The sequence below is a fragment of the Coregonus lavaretus genome, assembly GCF_964263955.1.
Source record: "Coregonus lavaretus genome assembly, chromosome: 2".
Lineage (NCBI taxonomy): Eukaryota > Metazoa > Chordata > Actinopteri > Salmoniformes > Salmonidae > Coregonus > Coregonus lavaretus.
Window position 1 is genome coordinate 85865408 of NC_139989.1, and position 15989 is coordinate 85881396.

At 40.1% G+C, this 15989-nt stretch overlaps 1 protein-coding gene across 1 annotated transcript in view; it reads right to left on the reverse strand.

Annotated features, from left to right (window-relative positions):
* The window catches only part of LOC311140987 (NACHT, LRR and PYD domains-containing protein 12-like), a 76228-nt gene extending 60966 nt beyond the window's left edge, over positions 1 to 15262 (reverse strand). The window contains exons 1-8 of the mRNA XM_084176256.1: positions 15144 to 15262; positions 14873 to 14992; positions 13963 to 14082; positions 13041 to 13160; positions 12136 to 12255; positions 11214 to 11333; positions 2253 to 2488; positions 287 to 2087 (exon numbers count right to left, since the gene is read on the reverse strand). Coding sequence (XP_084032382.1) covers positions 287 to 2087; positions 2253 to 2488; positions 11214 to 11333; positions 12136 to 12255; positions 13041 to 13160; positions 13963 to 14082; positions 14873 to 14940 — 2585 coding nt within the window. The 5' untranslated portion in view covers positions 14941 to 14992; positions 15144 to 15262. The remainder of the gene's footprint in view (positions 1 to 286; positions 2088 to 2252; positions 2489 to 11213; positions 11334 to 12135; positions 12256 to 13040; positions 13161 to 13962; positions 14083 to 14872; positions 14993 to 15143) is intronic.
* Between the last annotated feature and the right edge of the window lie 727 nt (positions 15263 to 15989).

Here is a 15989-nt window from a genome sequence, read left to right on the forward strand (position 1 = left end):
TATTAAAATTTTACATTTAGCTTCCCTGCTTACACTGTTACCCCTGCACTAATAATGTGAACACTGTGTATAGATGTCTCAATGCTACAACTTTTCTGATCTGTTTGTTTAAGACTTTTCAGCTGATAGAAAGTTTAGTCAGCCAATGAAAATATTGTTGTTCTTACCTACAGTAAAGTTTGGTCTGAGGGATAGTCACATGAGTACTTACAGAGCCAGTCAGCCAATAAAAATGCTGCTGTAACTACAATGTATTTTGGTGTGGGATATTTCCATGAATACTTACAGAGCTTTCCTGCAGCCTCTCACAGCTGGGAGCAGTCTCCTACGACCCTCCTCTGATGTCTTGTATACCTTCGGGTCAAACACATCCAGAACCTCCTCTGATATCTGTAGCATGTAGGCCAGCGCTGAACACTGAGAAAGTGTGAGGTTTTTGGATCTCTTCTCTGACTTCAAGTACGCTTGGATTTCCTCCTGTACTGAATGGTCTTTCATCTCTATCAGACAGTGGAAGAGATTGATGCACCTCTCAGGGGAGATGTTCTTCCTCTGCATCACCTTAAGGGATCGGATTGTTTTCTGGACGCTGTCTGGACTGCTTTCTGTCTGTGTCACCAGACCTTGTAGGAGTTTCTGATTGGACTCCAGTGACATGCCATGAAGGAAGCGGACAAAGAGGTCCAGGTGTCCGTTCTTGCTCTCCAAGGCTTTATCCACGGTACTCTTCAGCAGCTCATGCAAGGTTAGCTCTTCAGATGCAGCTCTAGACTTTCTCTTGAGGAAGGGCTTCAGTGCATCCATGTCCTTGGTTGTGTAACAATGGTACATGTAGACAGCTGAGAGAAACTCCTGAATGCTGAGATGAACAAAGCAGTACACCACTCTCTGAAATAACACAGACTCTTCTTTAAAGATTTGTGTGCACACCCCTGAGTACACTGAGGCTTCTTTGACATCAATGCCACACTCTTTCAGGTCTTCTTCATAGAACATGAGATTACCCTTCTCCAGATTTTCAAACGCCAGCTTCCCCAGCTTCAGAAGAATTTCCTTATCTGACTCCATGAGCTCCTGTTGATCCATCTCATCTCTTCCATGATATTTCTGGTTCTTCAGGCTGGTCTGAATGAGCAGGAAGTGTATTGACATCTCAGTCAGAGTCGTGGGCATCTCTCTCCTCTTGTCTGTACTCAACATGTGTTCAAGGACTATTGCAGAAATCCAACAGAAGACTGGAATGTGGCACATGATGTGGAGGCTCCTTGATGTCTTTATGTGTGAGATGATTCTGCTGGCCAGGTCCTCATCACTGAATCTCTTCCTGAAATACTCCTCCTTCTGTGGGTCATTGAACCCTCGTACCTCTGTCACCTGGTCAACACACTTAGGGGGGATCTGATTGGTTGCTGCAGATCGGGAGGTTATCCATAGGAGAGCAGAGGGAAGCAGATTCCCCTTGATGAGGTTTGTCAGCAGAACATCGACAGACGATGTCTGGGTGACATCAGACACCTTTTCATTGTGCTGGAAATCCAATGGAAGTCTGCTTTCATCCAAACCATCAAAGATGAACATAGCTTTACAGGCAGTGAGTTTCTTTGCATTGCCTATGTCTAGTTCTGTGTGGAAGCCATTTAAAAGTCTGAGAAGACTGTACTGGAGATCTTTAATCAAGTTCAGCTCCCGGAAAGGAAGCACAAATATGATATCCACATCTTGGTTCGCCTTCTCTTCAGCCCAGTCTAGGATGAACTTCTGCACAGAGACTGTTTTTCCGATGCCAGCGATGCCCTTCGTCAGCACAGTTCTGATGCTTCTCTCTTGGCCTGGTAAGGGTTTAAATATGTCATTGCAGTGGATTGCTGTGTCATGTGAGGTTGGCGTCCTGGATGCTGTCTCTAGCTGCCACACCTCATGTTCATTGTTAACCCCTTCACTCTCTCCTTCTGTGATGTAGAGCTCTGTGTAAATCCTGTTGAGGGGAGTTTGGTTCCCTGCTTTTTCCATGCCTTCTATCACACATTCATACCTCCTTTTCAGACTGTCTTTATGGTTTACTATAGCTCTCTGCAGGCTGTCATCCACTACAAGGGAAGAGGGAAAATGATGTGTATCAGAAACATTCATTGACAGGATGAAAAGTGGGCCTTCCACAACTACAGTAACTTCTATTATCTCATAATATTGTAGTTACCTACTGTAAATCATATTAAGGTATTGACTTGGCCCACGTGTGCAAGTGGTCTTACTGTTTTCAGAGCCTCGTGTTTTATTGGGTTGACTCAGGTGCTGTAGTACAGGACGTGTTCTGGATCTCTTTCTACACTGAGGACAGTCATAGTCTCCTGAAGGAGCAGGTTTCTCCCAGTATCTGGTGATGCACTGTCTGCAGAACCTGTGTCCACAGGTGATAGAGACTGGATCCCTCAGCACCTGCTGACACACTGCACACCTGGACTGATCCTCTAACAGAGTAGACCATCCACTACAGAGATAAAGGAGAGAGAGATTGTAGATGTTAATACTGTTCATAGACAGACAGCTGGGAACAGTATACTCTGCTCTCTGAGTGTGGTAGTAGCCTCTGGAATGGATAACATGTCCACAGTGGTATTACTAAACTATATGAACTCAGGTAGTAGAAACATGTCCACAGTGGTATTACTAAACTATATGAACTCAGAAGGTTGTAGAAACATGTCCACAGTGGTATTACTAAACTATATGAACTCAGAAGGTTGTAGAAACATGTCCACAGTGGTATTACTAAACTATATGAACTCAGAAGGTTGTAGAAACATGTCCACAGTGGTATTACTAAACTATATGAACTCAGAAGGTTGTAGAAACATGTCCACAGTGGTATTACTAAACTATATGAACTCAGAAGGTTGTAGAAACATGTCCACAGTGGTATTACTAAACTATATGAACTCAGAAGGTTGTAGAAACATGTCCACAGTGGTATTACTAAACTATATGAACTCAGGTTGTAGAAACATGTCCACAGTGGTATTACTAAACTATATGAACTCAGATTGTAGAAATCTTCAAAAGTATAGAATGTACACACTAAGAAAAGTGGGTTCCAAGGGTTCTTTGGGAAGGGTGATGGTTCTATGTGGAACCATAATGACTCAAAGAACCCTTCAAGACCTTCAATGGTTCTTTGCAGTTCACAAAAAGGGTTATTTGCGTTTTAGTGATAATTAAAATGTAGGGGCTGTCACGCCCTGGCTCTGGGGACTCTTAAATGTTGAGCCAGGGTGTGGATTTGCTATGTTTAGTTTTTCTATGTTTTTGTTCTAGATCGTTGATTTCTATGTTGGCCAGGGTGGTTCCCAATCAGAGGCAGCTGTAGCTCGTTGTCTCTAATTGGGGACCATACTTAGGCAGCCTGTTTTGCACTAGTCTTTGTGGGATCTTGATCTGTAAAGGTTTGTTGTGTTATAACCTCAGGACTTCACGTATCGTTTGTTTGTTGTTTTTGTCGTTAAGTACGTTAAATAAAAGTATGTACGCTTATCACGCTGCGCCTTGGTCCGTGTCTTCAGTCAACGATCGTGACAGGGGCAGTGGCTCATTAGAATATTTTGCGGAGTGGTTTGTTCAAAGCTCTTTTTGTGTAACAGTGAGTGAGTACCATTGACGTTTATCTAATGTGTTGTGTTCTGCAATGACTGTTAATACACACAGTTTTGTAGGACTATGGCCAGTGACGGTGTCTTGTGAACGACTCACGTATGGCCTTGTGTCAATTGAGAACGGTTGACTAAGTCAGTGGTTCTCAATTCTCTCCTCAGTGATCTAGTGATGTTACGTTTCATACTGAAGCTCCAAGGCATGCGTTGAAATCGCTAAGCAGCTAACTTCGAATCAGTGTGCCGATAAGTGTATCACTTTATCAGAAGTACGTCATCAATGATGTCCGAAGCTTCGTTTGATCACATGCTTTTTCAAACCATGTGTTGCAAAATGCGAGATCCCACTGATTTCACCGTGGTTCCGATGCTTTCTTCGATTATGCTGCTTTCAAACACTGACTGCTACTGGATACCATACTTATACAGTTAGTTAGGATTTTGTACAAATAATTTCACCTGACTGGTATCTTAGCAGGTAGAGTAGGGAACTATGGAACATTCCGGGATGTGGGAGTATGAGTTCGAATCCGGTTGAAGAGACACTATTTTGAAAATAGTTTTGTGAAACCACACTTTCTGCACTGTTGTTCAAATAATTTGTTTTATTTAGTATAGTATAAGCTTCTCTCTTAAACATCCTCAATAATGCCATAGATTCCATTTTTGAAAAATAGTCCACTTGAAGGCAGAAAACGCAGCATGATGTAAGATGTGAACTGACTGTAGGCTATTAAAGCCAACTGTCACACCCTGGCCTTAGTTATCTTTGTTTTCACTATATTTTAGTTAGGTCAGGGTGTGACATGGTGAAGTATGTGTTTTGGTTTGTCTAGGGGTTTGTAGGTTTAATGGGGTAATGTCTTGTCTAGGTGTTTGTATGTTGATGGCTGCCTAGATTGGTTCTCAATTGGAGACAGCTGTGGTTTATTGTCTCTAATTGGGAGCCATATTTAAGGCAGCCATGGGCATCATGTGTTGGTGGGTAATTGTCTAAGTTGAACGTTTGTTGCTTGTCTGTGCACTTACGTTATTTAGCTTCACGGTCGTTTGTTGTTTTGTAAGTTTTGGATAGTGTTCGGTTTCGTGTTTTTCTCTCTTCCATAATAAAGAGATGTATTTTGCACACGCTGCGCCTTGGTCCACCTCTATGCTTGACGATCGTGACACCAACGACTTACCACCACAGAGTTTTGATAAAATCAGTGGAGAAAAAAAAACCTCTATCTGATAATCACACATTGCTATTTATTGTTGACCAGCAGATGTAACTAATGTGCATTGTGAATGAATAAAGAAGCTAAGAGCAATTAACCTAATTGACACAATTTGTTGGAAAGCCTCATTGCTTCAGGAAGCTTTGTTTTTCCATCACTACAGTGACCCGCAGCAGTTTGAGAGCAACTTGTCACGGCAGGTAGCCTAGCATTAAGAGCCAGTAACTGAAAGGTCGCTGTTTCGAATCCCCGAGCCGACTAGGTGAAAAATCAGCCAATGTGCCCTTGAGCAAGGCACTTCACCCTAATTGCCCTATGTTGCTCTGCATAAGAGCGTCTGCTAGACTGTTAAATATAACACCTATGGAATTTTAACAATATAGTATATGGCTAACCAGAATACAAAAAAAAACTGTAATGTTCTTCAAAAGGATCTAAAAAGAACCTTTGAGATTGAGGAAGGTTCTTTATAGAACCATTCTCTATAAAGGTTCTATAAAGAACCATAACAAAGGGCTCTTTATAGACACAAAAAGGGCTGTAACCATAGCGAACCCTTTTTTGGCACTACATAGAACCTTTAGTTGTTAGTGTGTAACCACTAAATGCATTAAAGGAAAATGATTTGGTGTTACAAACAAACTACAAATATGATAGATTAATTATTAATGACTAATTATTACACCCTGAAACTGTGCATAATGTGTGAGTGTAGGACCAGTAAAGGCTATGGCATTGAGCCACTATTTAGCAATGTGAGTAAGAGTCAGGCCAGACAACAAAGACAACTGAGAAACTAAGATAAAGAGGCCTCCCAATTTAGGGAGGGGAGAAACTGTTATGAAAACATGGTGCAGAATATTGTGAGAACGGCAATAACTGAGTAAAGCAGGGAGTAGGATATGTGTGTGTGTGTGTGTATGTATGTGTGTATGCATGTGTGTATATGTGTGTGTGTGTGAACTGAAGGTCAGTAGAGCAGTTTTAGAGTGGAAAACTACAGCCCGCCTACAGAGGGAAGGGATTTCTTTTTGTATGACGTATTAGTATAAAAGATGGACTCTGAAATTGTGATGGCAGAATTCTCAATGAATAAATATCTCTGACCATGCAGACCGGGACTCTGGCCGTTACTTAAATCCCAAAAGACTTACAACCTTTTGGGAGACGCACAGAGACACTAAAATAGTTTGTTAAATAATTCACTTAACAAAATATCAAGGCAGTTGTCATTAAATGTTACAATATGTTTTATTTATTGTGATTTGTGTAGAGCAAAACATTATATTCTATTCAATTATAAAGCCCTTTGTAAAAAAAATACTGCATTACCTAAAATGGTTACTAACCTATAGAAGTATGAGATACCATGCCCGGTCACAGGGATGGAGAACTCCTTCCTTCTGTCACTACAGATTTAGATGGATAACTCCTTCCTTCTGTCACTACAGATTTAGATGGATAACTCCTTCCTTCTGTCACTACAGATTTAGATGGATAACTCCTTCCTTCTGTCACTACAGATTTAGATGGATAACTCCTTCCTTCTGTCACTACAGATTTAGATGGATAACTCCTTCCTTCTGTCACTATAGATTTAGATGGATAACTCCTTCCTTCTGTCACTACAGATTTAGATGGATAACTCCTTCCTTCTGTCACTACAGATTTAGATGGATAACTCCTTCCTTCTGTCACTACAGATTTAGATGGATAACTCCTTCCTTCTGTCACTACAGATTTAGATGGATAACTCCTTCCTTCTGTCACTACAGATTTAGATGGATAACTCCTTCCTTCTGTCACTATAGATTTAGATGGAGAACTCCTTCCTTCTGTCACTACAGATTTAGATGGAGAACTCCTTCCTTCTGTCACTACAGATTTAGATGGATAACTCCTTCCTTCTGTCACTACAGATTTAGATGGAGAACTCCTTCCTTCTGTCACTACAGATTTAGATGGAGAACTCCTTCCTTCTGTCACTACAGATTTAGATGGATAACTCCTTCCTTCTGTCACTACAGATTTAGATGGATAACTCCTTCCTTCTGTCACTACAGATATAGATGGATAACTCCTTCCTTCTGTCACTACAGATTTAGATGGATAACTCCTTCCTTCTGTCACTACAGATTTAGATGGATAACTCCTTCCTTCTGTCACTACAGATTTAGATGGATAACTCCTTCCTTCTGTCACTACAGATTTAGATGGATAACTCCTTCCTTCTGTCACTACAGATTTAGATGGATAACTCCTTCCTTCTGTCACTACAGATTTAGATGGATAACTCCTTCCTTCTGTCACTACAGATTTAGATGGATAACTCCTTCCTTCTGTCACTACAGATTTAGATGGATAACTCCTTCCTTCTGTCACTACAGATTTAGATGGATAACTCCTTCCTTCTGTCACTACAGATTTAGATGGAGAACTCCTTCCTTCTGTCACTACAGATTTAGATGGAGAACTCCTTCCTTCTGTCACTACAGATTTAGATGGATAACTCCTTCCTTCTGTCACTACAGATTTAGATGGAGAACTCCTTCCTTCTGTCACTACAGATTTAGATGGAGAACTCCTTCCTTCTGTCACTACAGATTTAGATGGATAACTCCTTCCTTCTGTCACTACAGATTTAGATGGAGAACTCATTCCTTCTGTCACTACAGATTTAGATGGAGAACTCCTTCCTTCTGTCACTACAGATTTAGATGGATAACTCCTTCCTTCTGTCACTACAGATTTAGATGGAGAACTCCTTCCTTCTGTCACTACAGATTTAGATGGATAACTCCTTCCTTCTGTCACTACAGATTTAGATGGATAACTCCTTCCTTCTGTCACTACAGATTTAGATGGATAACTCCTTCCTTCTGTCACTACATATTTAGATGGAGAACTCCTTCCTTCTGTCACTACAGATTTAGATGGATAACTCCTTCCTTCTGTCACTACAGATTTAGATGGAGAACTCCTTCCTTCTGTCACTACAGATTTAGATGGAGAACTCCTTCCTTCTGTCACTACAGATTTAGATGGAGAACTCCTTCCTTCTGTCACTACAGATTCAGATGGATAACTCCTTCCTTCTGTCACTACAGATTTAGATGGATAACTCCTTCCTTCTGTCACTACAGATTTAGATGGATAACTCCTTCCTTCTGTCACTACAGATTTAGATGGATAACTCATTCCTTCTGTCACTACAGATTTAGATGGATAACTCCTTCCTTCTGTCACTACAGATTTAGATGGATAACTCCTTCCTTCTGTCACTACAGATTTAGATGGATAACTCCTTCCTTCTGTCACTACAGATTTAGATGGATAACTCCTTCCTTCTGTCACTACAGATTTAGATGGATAACTCCTTCCTTCTGTCACTACAGATTCAGATGGATAACTCCTTCCTTCTGTCACTACAGATTTAGATGGATAACTCCTTCCTTCTGTCACTACAGATTCAGATGGATAACTCCTTCCTTCTGTCACTACAGATTTAGATGGATAACTCCTTCCTTCTGTCACTACAGATTTAGATGGAGAACTCCTTCCTTCTGTCACTACAGATTTAGGTAAAACAGCTTTTCATTTCTTTGCACCTCACTTATGGAACAATCTTCAAAATACCGTACAGTTTGATGCATGGGTGCCTTTCGGTCAATTCAGATTGTTAGTAGAGGACCTCTTCACTGAGGAATGTGGTTGTTTTTTATCATTTTTTTTTTTGTATTTTTCTTTTTGTGTTTCCTCCTGCCTTGATTGTAGCATCTGTCTCTCTAACTTGTATTGTGTAATTGCTGTAATTACTTTTGTGTAATTGCTGTAATTCATTTTGTGTAATTGCTGTAATTACTTTTATTGTGTAATTGCTGTAATTACTTGTAGTGTAATTGCTGTAATTACTTTTATTGTGTAATTGCTGTAATTACTTTTATTGTGTTCTTGCTTGGTCTTGTCATGCAGGTCTCCATTTAAAAAGACCTTGGTCTCAATCAGACTACCTTGCCTTAAATAAAGGTTAAAAGGTGCAATATGTAACTTTTTGGGTGACCCGACCAAATTCCTATAGAAATGTAAGATCTGGCATTCAAAGCAAGTCTAGGAAGCGGTAGATGTGTTCTATGTGCGCTATTTCTTTGCTTCCCGGTCTTAAGTTTCGGTTTTGCGTCTTTTAATTTCGGTTTTGTACACCAGTTGAAAATACAATATTTTTGTTTATGGAAAATATATTTCATATCGGTTTTGATGATACAATGATTCTCTACACTATACTTGCTTGTTTTGTCACATAAACTGAAATAACGTGAACAATTAGAATTTTAGCAACCAGCAACTGGCAGAGCGATTTTTGCAAAACATATGATGTTTTGATTTAGTATCAAGGCGATTGGATTTGTCTCGTTTCCACAAGAGCTACTGTATCTGTGTTATATCAATAAAATAATATGTATCTGTAACAACAAGGGCCATGACTGATATCTTGGTTGGCTATACTCGCTACAGCAGTAATGGTCAGATATGAACACAAACCAGCTTATTGAGATTGAACTAAATTGATTTTGCAGGGCAAGACATTTGGGGGGGGGGGATAAATAAACCACTATGAAACAACATGTTAAAATATACACTGATTGGACAAAACACACAAAGCCCCCTCCTGCTTTACAGTATATACTCAGATACACAAAATACGTACAGTGGGGAGAACAAGTATTTGATACACTGCCGATTTTGCAGGTTTTCCTACTTACAAAGCATGTTAGAGGTCTGTAATTTTTATCATAGGTACACTTCAACTGTGAGAAAATCACATTGTATGATTTTTAAGTAATTAATTTGCATTTTATTGCATGACATAAGTATTTGATACATCAGAAAAGCAGAACTTAATATTTGGTACAGAAACCTTTGTTTGCAATTACAGAGATCATACGTTTCCTGTAGGTCTTGACCAGGTTTGCACACACTGCAGCAGGGATTTTGGCCCACTCCTCCATACAGACATTCTCCAGATCCTTCAGGTTTCGGGGCTGTCGCTGGGCAATACGGACTTTCAGCTCCCTCAAAAGATTTTCTATTGGGTTCAGGTCTGGAGACTGGCTAGGCCACTCCAGGACCTTGAGATGCTTCTTACGGAGCCACTCCTTAGTTGCCCTGGCTGTGTGTTTCGGGTCGTTGTCATGCTGGAAGACCCAGCCATGACCCATCTTCAATGCTCTTACTGAGGGAATGAGGTTGTTGGCCAAGATCTCGCGATACATGGCCCCATCCATCCTCCCCTCAATACGGTGCAGTCGTCCTGTCCCCTTTGCAGAAAAGCATCCCCAAAGAATGATGTTTCCACCTCCATGCTTCACGGTTGGGATGGTGTTCTTGGGGTTATACTCATCCTTCTTCTTCCTCCAAACACGGCGAGTGGAGTTTAGACCAAAAAGCTCTATTTTTGTCTCATCAGACCACATGACCTTCTCCCATTCCTCCTCTGGATCATCCAGATGGTCATTGGCAAACTTCAGTCGGGCCTGGACATGCGCTGGCTTGAGCAGGGGGACCTTGCGTGCGCTGCAGGATTTTAATCCATGATGGCGTAGTGTGTTACTGATGGTTTTCTTTGAGACTGTGGTCCCAGCTCTCTTCAGGTCATTGACCAGGTCCTGCCTTGTAGTTCTGGGCTGATCCCTCACCTTCCTTATGATCATTGATGCCCCACGAGGTGAGATCTTGCATGGAGCCCCAGACCGAGGGTGATTGACCGTCATCTTGAACTTCTTCCATTTTCTAATAATTGCGCCAACAGTTGTTGCCTTCTCACCAAGCTGCTTGCCTATTGTCCTCTAGCCCATCCCAGCCTTGTGCAGGTCTACAATTTTATCCCTGATGTCCTTACACAGCTCTCTGGTCTTGGCCATTGTGGAGAGGTTGGAGTCTGTTTGATTGAGTGTGTGGACAGGTGTCTTTTATACAGGTAACGAGTTCAAACAGGTGCAGTTAATACAGGTAATGAGTGGAGAACAGGAGGGCTTCTTAAAGAAAAACTAAGAGGTCTGTGAGACCCGGAATTCTTACTGGTTGGTAGGTGATCAAATACTTATGTCATGCAATAAAATGCAAATTAATTATTTAAAAATCATACAATGTGATTTTCTGGATTTTTGTTTTAGATTCCGTCTCTCACAGTTGAAGTGTACCTATGATAAAAATTACAGACCTCTACATGCTTTGTAAGTAGGAACACCTGCAAAATCGGCAGTGTATCAAATACTTGTTCTCCCCACTGTATTTGTTCAGATCTTGAAGATTCTCCTCTTCAATAGTAATATAATCAATTCTTCCAGTAACTTACCTAGGGTCAAAGGTCACTGGTCCATCACTAAAATGTATAGGATGATCCATAGAGAAGTCACTCTTCATGGACAGATGACTGGGTACTGGAGAGACTGATCTCAGAGTTTGGTTGGAGATTCTGGAAAACATAATAAATCCCCATGAAACTAAATTATAAAATATATAAAAACTATATTTCAAGAGATAAAATACATTACATGAAGCAATAAAATATATGCCATTACATAAAGCAAAAAACATACACTGAGTATACAAAACATTAAGAACACCTTCCTAATATTGAGTTGCACCTCCCCTCTCTTTTGCCCTCAGAACAGCCTCAACTCGTCGGGGCATGGACTCTACAAGGTGTCGAAAGCGTCCCACAGTGATGCTGGCCCATGTTGACTCCAATGCGTCCCACAGTTGTGTCAAAATGGCTGGATGTCCTTTGGGTAGTGGACCACTCTTGATACACACAGGAAACTTTTGAGCGTGAACAACCCAGCAGCGTTGCAGTTCTTGACAAAAACCTGTGTGCCTGGTACCTACTACCATACCCCGTTCAAAGACACTTAAATATTTTGTCTTGCCTATTCACCATCTGAATGGCACATTTACACAATCCATGTCTCAATTGTCTCAAGGCTTAAAAATCCTTCATTAACCTGTCTCCTCCCCTTCATCTACACTGATTGAAGTTGATTTAACAAGTTACATAAATAAGAGATCATATCTTTCACCTGGATTCACCTTATCAATCTATGTCATGGAAAAAGCAGGTGTTCATAATTGTTTTGTACACTCAGTGTATTAAAATATATTACATAAACAACTAATTATAAGCAGATGCTTTACAGTATATACTCAGATACACAAAATACATCTGGTTTCAGATCTAGAAGATTCTCATCTTCAATAATAATATGATACAATTTTACCTAGGGTCAAAGGTCACTGGTCCATCACTGAAATGTATACGACGATCCATAGAGAAGACACTCTTCATGGACAGATGACTGGGTACTGGAGAGACTGATCTCCAACTTTGGTTGGAGATTCTGGAAAACATAATAAATCCCCATGAAACTACATTTTAAAATATATCAAAACTATATTTCAAGAGATAAAATACATTACATGAAGCAATAAAATATATGCCATTACATAAAGCAAAAAACATACACTGAGTATACAAAACATTAAGAACACCCTCCTAATATTGAGTTGCACCTCCCCTCTCTTTTGCCCTCAGAACAGCCTCAACTCGTCGGGGCATGGACTCTACAAGGTGTCGAAAGCGTCCCAAAGGGATGCTGGCCCATGTTGACTCCAATGCGTCCCACAGTTGTGTCAAAATGGCTGGATGTCCTTTGGGTAGTGGACCACTCTTGATACACACAGGAAACTTTTGAGCGTGAACAACCCAGCAGCGTTGCAGTTCTTGACAAAAACCTGTGTGCCTGGTACCTACTACCATACATATCTTTTGTCTTGCCTATTCACCATCTGAATGGCACATTTACACAATCCATGTCTCAATTGTCTCAAGGCTTAAAAATCATTCATTAACCTGTCTCCTCCCCTTCATCTACACTGATTGAAGTTGATTTAACAAGTTACATAAATAAGAGATCATATCTTTCACCTGGATTCACCTTATCAATCTATGTCATGGAAAAAGCAGGTGTTCATAATTGTTTTGTACACTCAGTGTATTAAAATATATTACATAAACAACTAATTATAAGCAGATGCTTTACAGTATATACTCAGATACACAAAATACATCTGGTTTCAGATCTAGAAGATTCTCATCTTCAATAATAATATGATACAATTTTACCTAGGGTCAAAGGTCACTGGTCCATCACTGAAATGTATACGACGATCCATAGAGAAGTCACTCTTCATGGACAGATGACTGGGTACTGGAGAGACTGATCTCAGAGTTTGGTTGGAGATTCTGGAAAACATAATAAATCACCATGAAACTACATTATAAAATATATCAAAACTATATTTCAAGAGATAAAAATACATTACATGAAGGAATAAAATATATGCCATTACATAAAGCAAAAAACATACACTGAGTATACAAAACATTAAGAACACCTTCCTAATATTGAGTTGCACCTCCCCTCTCTTTTGCCCTCAGAACAGCCTCAACTCGTCGGGGCATGGACTCTACAAGGTGTCGAAAGCGTCCCACAGGGATGCTGGCCCATGTTGACTGCAATGCGTCCCACAGTTGTGTCAAAATGGCTGGATGTCCTTTGGGTAGTGGACCATTTTTGATACACACAGGAAACTTTTGAGCGTGAACAACCCAGCAGCGTTGCAGTTCTTGACAAAAACCTGTGTGCCTGGTACCTACTACCATACCCCGTTCAAAGGGACTTAAATATTTTGTCTTGCCTATTCACCCTCTGAATGGCACATTTACAAAATCCATGTCTCAATTGTCTCAAGGCTTTAAAATCCTTCATTAACCTCTCTCCTCCCCTTCATCTACACTGATTGAAGTTGATTTAACAACTTACATAAATAAGAGATCATATCTTTCACCTGGATTCACCTCATCAATCTATGTCATGGAAAAAGCAGGTGTTCATAATGTTTTGTACACTCAGTGTATTAAAATATATGACATAAACAACTAATTATAAGCAGATGCTTTACAGTATATACTCAGATACACAAAATACATCTGGTTTCAGATCTAGAAGATTCTCCTCTTCAATAGTAATATGATACATTTTTACCTAGGGTCAAAGGTCACTGGTCCATCACTCAAATGTATAGGATGATGCATAGAGAAGTCACTCTTCATGGACAGATGACTGGGTACTGGAGAGACTGATCTCAGAGTTTGGTTGGAGATTCTGGAAAACATAATAAATCCCCATGAAACTACATTTGAAAATATATCAAAACTATATTTCAATAGATAAAATACATTACATGAAGCAATAAAATATATGCCATTACATAAAGCAAAAAACATACACTGAGTATACAAAACATTAAGAACACCTTCCTAATATTGAGTTGCACCTCCCCTCTCTTTTGCCCTCAGAACAGCCTCAACTCGTCGGGGCATGGACTCTACAAGGTGTCGAAAGCGTCCCACAGGGATGCTGGCCCATGTTGACTGCAATGCGTCTCACAGTTGTGTCAAAATGGCTGGATGTCCTTTGGGTAGTGGACCATTTTTGATACACACAGGAAACTTTTGAGCGTGAACAACCCAGCAGCGTTGCAGTTCTTGACAAAAACCTGTATTCCTGGTACCTACTACCATACACCGTTCAAAGGCATACCCTGTCCATTCACCCTCTGAATGGCACATTTACACAATCCATGTCTCATTTGTCTCCAGGATTAAAAATCCTTCATTAACCTGTCTCCTCCCCTTCATCTCCACTGATTGAAGTTGATTTAACAAGTTACATAAATAAGAGATCATAGCTTTCACCTGGATTCACCTTGTCAGTCTATGTCATGGAAAAAGCAGGTGTTCATAATGTTTTGTACACTCAGTGTATTAAAATATATGACATAAACAACTAATTATAAGCAGATGCTTTACAGTATATACTCAGATACACAAAATACATCTGGTTTCAGATCTAGAAGATTCTCCTCTTCAATAGTAATATGATACATTTTTACCTAGGGTCAAAGGTCACTGGTCCATCACTAAAATGTATAGGATGATGCATAGAGAAGTCACTCTTCATGGACAGATGACTGGGTACTGGAGAGACTGATCTCAGAGTTTGGTTGGAGATTCTGGAAAACATAATAAATCACCATGAAACTACATTTTAAAATATATCAAAACTATATTTCAAGAGATAAAATACATTACATGAAGCAATAAAATATATGCCATTACATAAAGCAAAAAACATACACTGAGTATACAAAACATTAAGAACACCTTCCTAATATTGAGTTGCACCTCCCCTCTCTTTTGCCCTCAGAACAGCCTCAACTCGTCGGGGCATGGACTCTACAAGGTGTCGAAAGCGTCCCACAGGGATGCTGGCCCATGTTGACTCCAATTAGTCCCACAGTTGTGTCAAAATGGCTGGATGTCCTTTGGGTAGTGGACCATTTTTGCTACACACAGGAAACTTTTGAGCGTGAACAACCCAGCAGCGTTGCAGTTCTTGACAAAAACCTGTGTGCCTGGTACCTACTACAATACCCCGTTCAAAGGCATACACAGTCCATTCACCCTCTGAATGGCACATTTACACAATCCATGTCTCATTTGTCTCCAGGCTTAAAAATCCTTCATTAACCTCTCTCCTCCCCTTCATCTACACTGATTGAAGTTGATTTAACAACTTACATAAATAAGAGATCATTTCTTTCACCTGGATTCACCTCATCAATCTATGTCATGGAAAAAGCAGGTGTTCATAATGTTTTCTACACTCAGTGTATTAAAATATATGACATAAACAACTAATTATAAGCAGATGCTTTACAGTATACAGTGGGGGAAAAAAGTATTTAGTCAGCCACCAATTGTGCAAGTTCTCCCACTTAAAAAGATGAGAGAGGCCTGTAATTTTCATCACAGGTACACGTCAACTATGACAGACAAATTGAGGATAAAAAATCCAGAAAATCACATTGTAGGATTTTTAAGGAATTTATTTGCAAATTATGGTGGAAAATAAGTATTTGGTCACCTACAAACAAGCAAGATTTATGGCTCTCACAGAACCGTAACTTCTTCTTTAAGAGACTCCTCTGTCCTCCACTCGTTACCTGT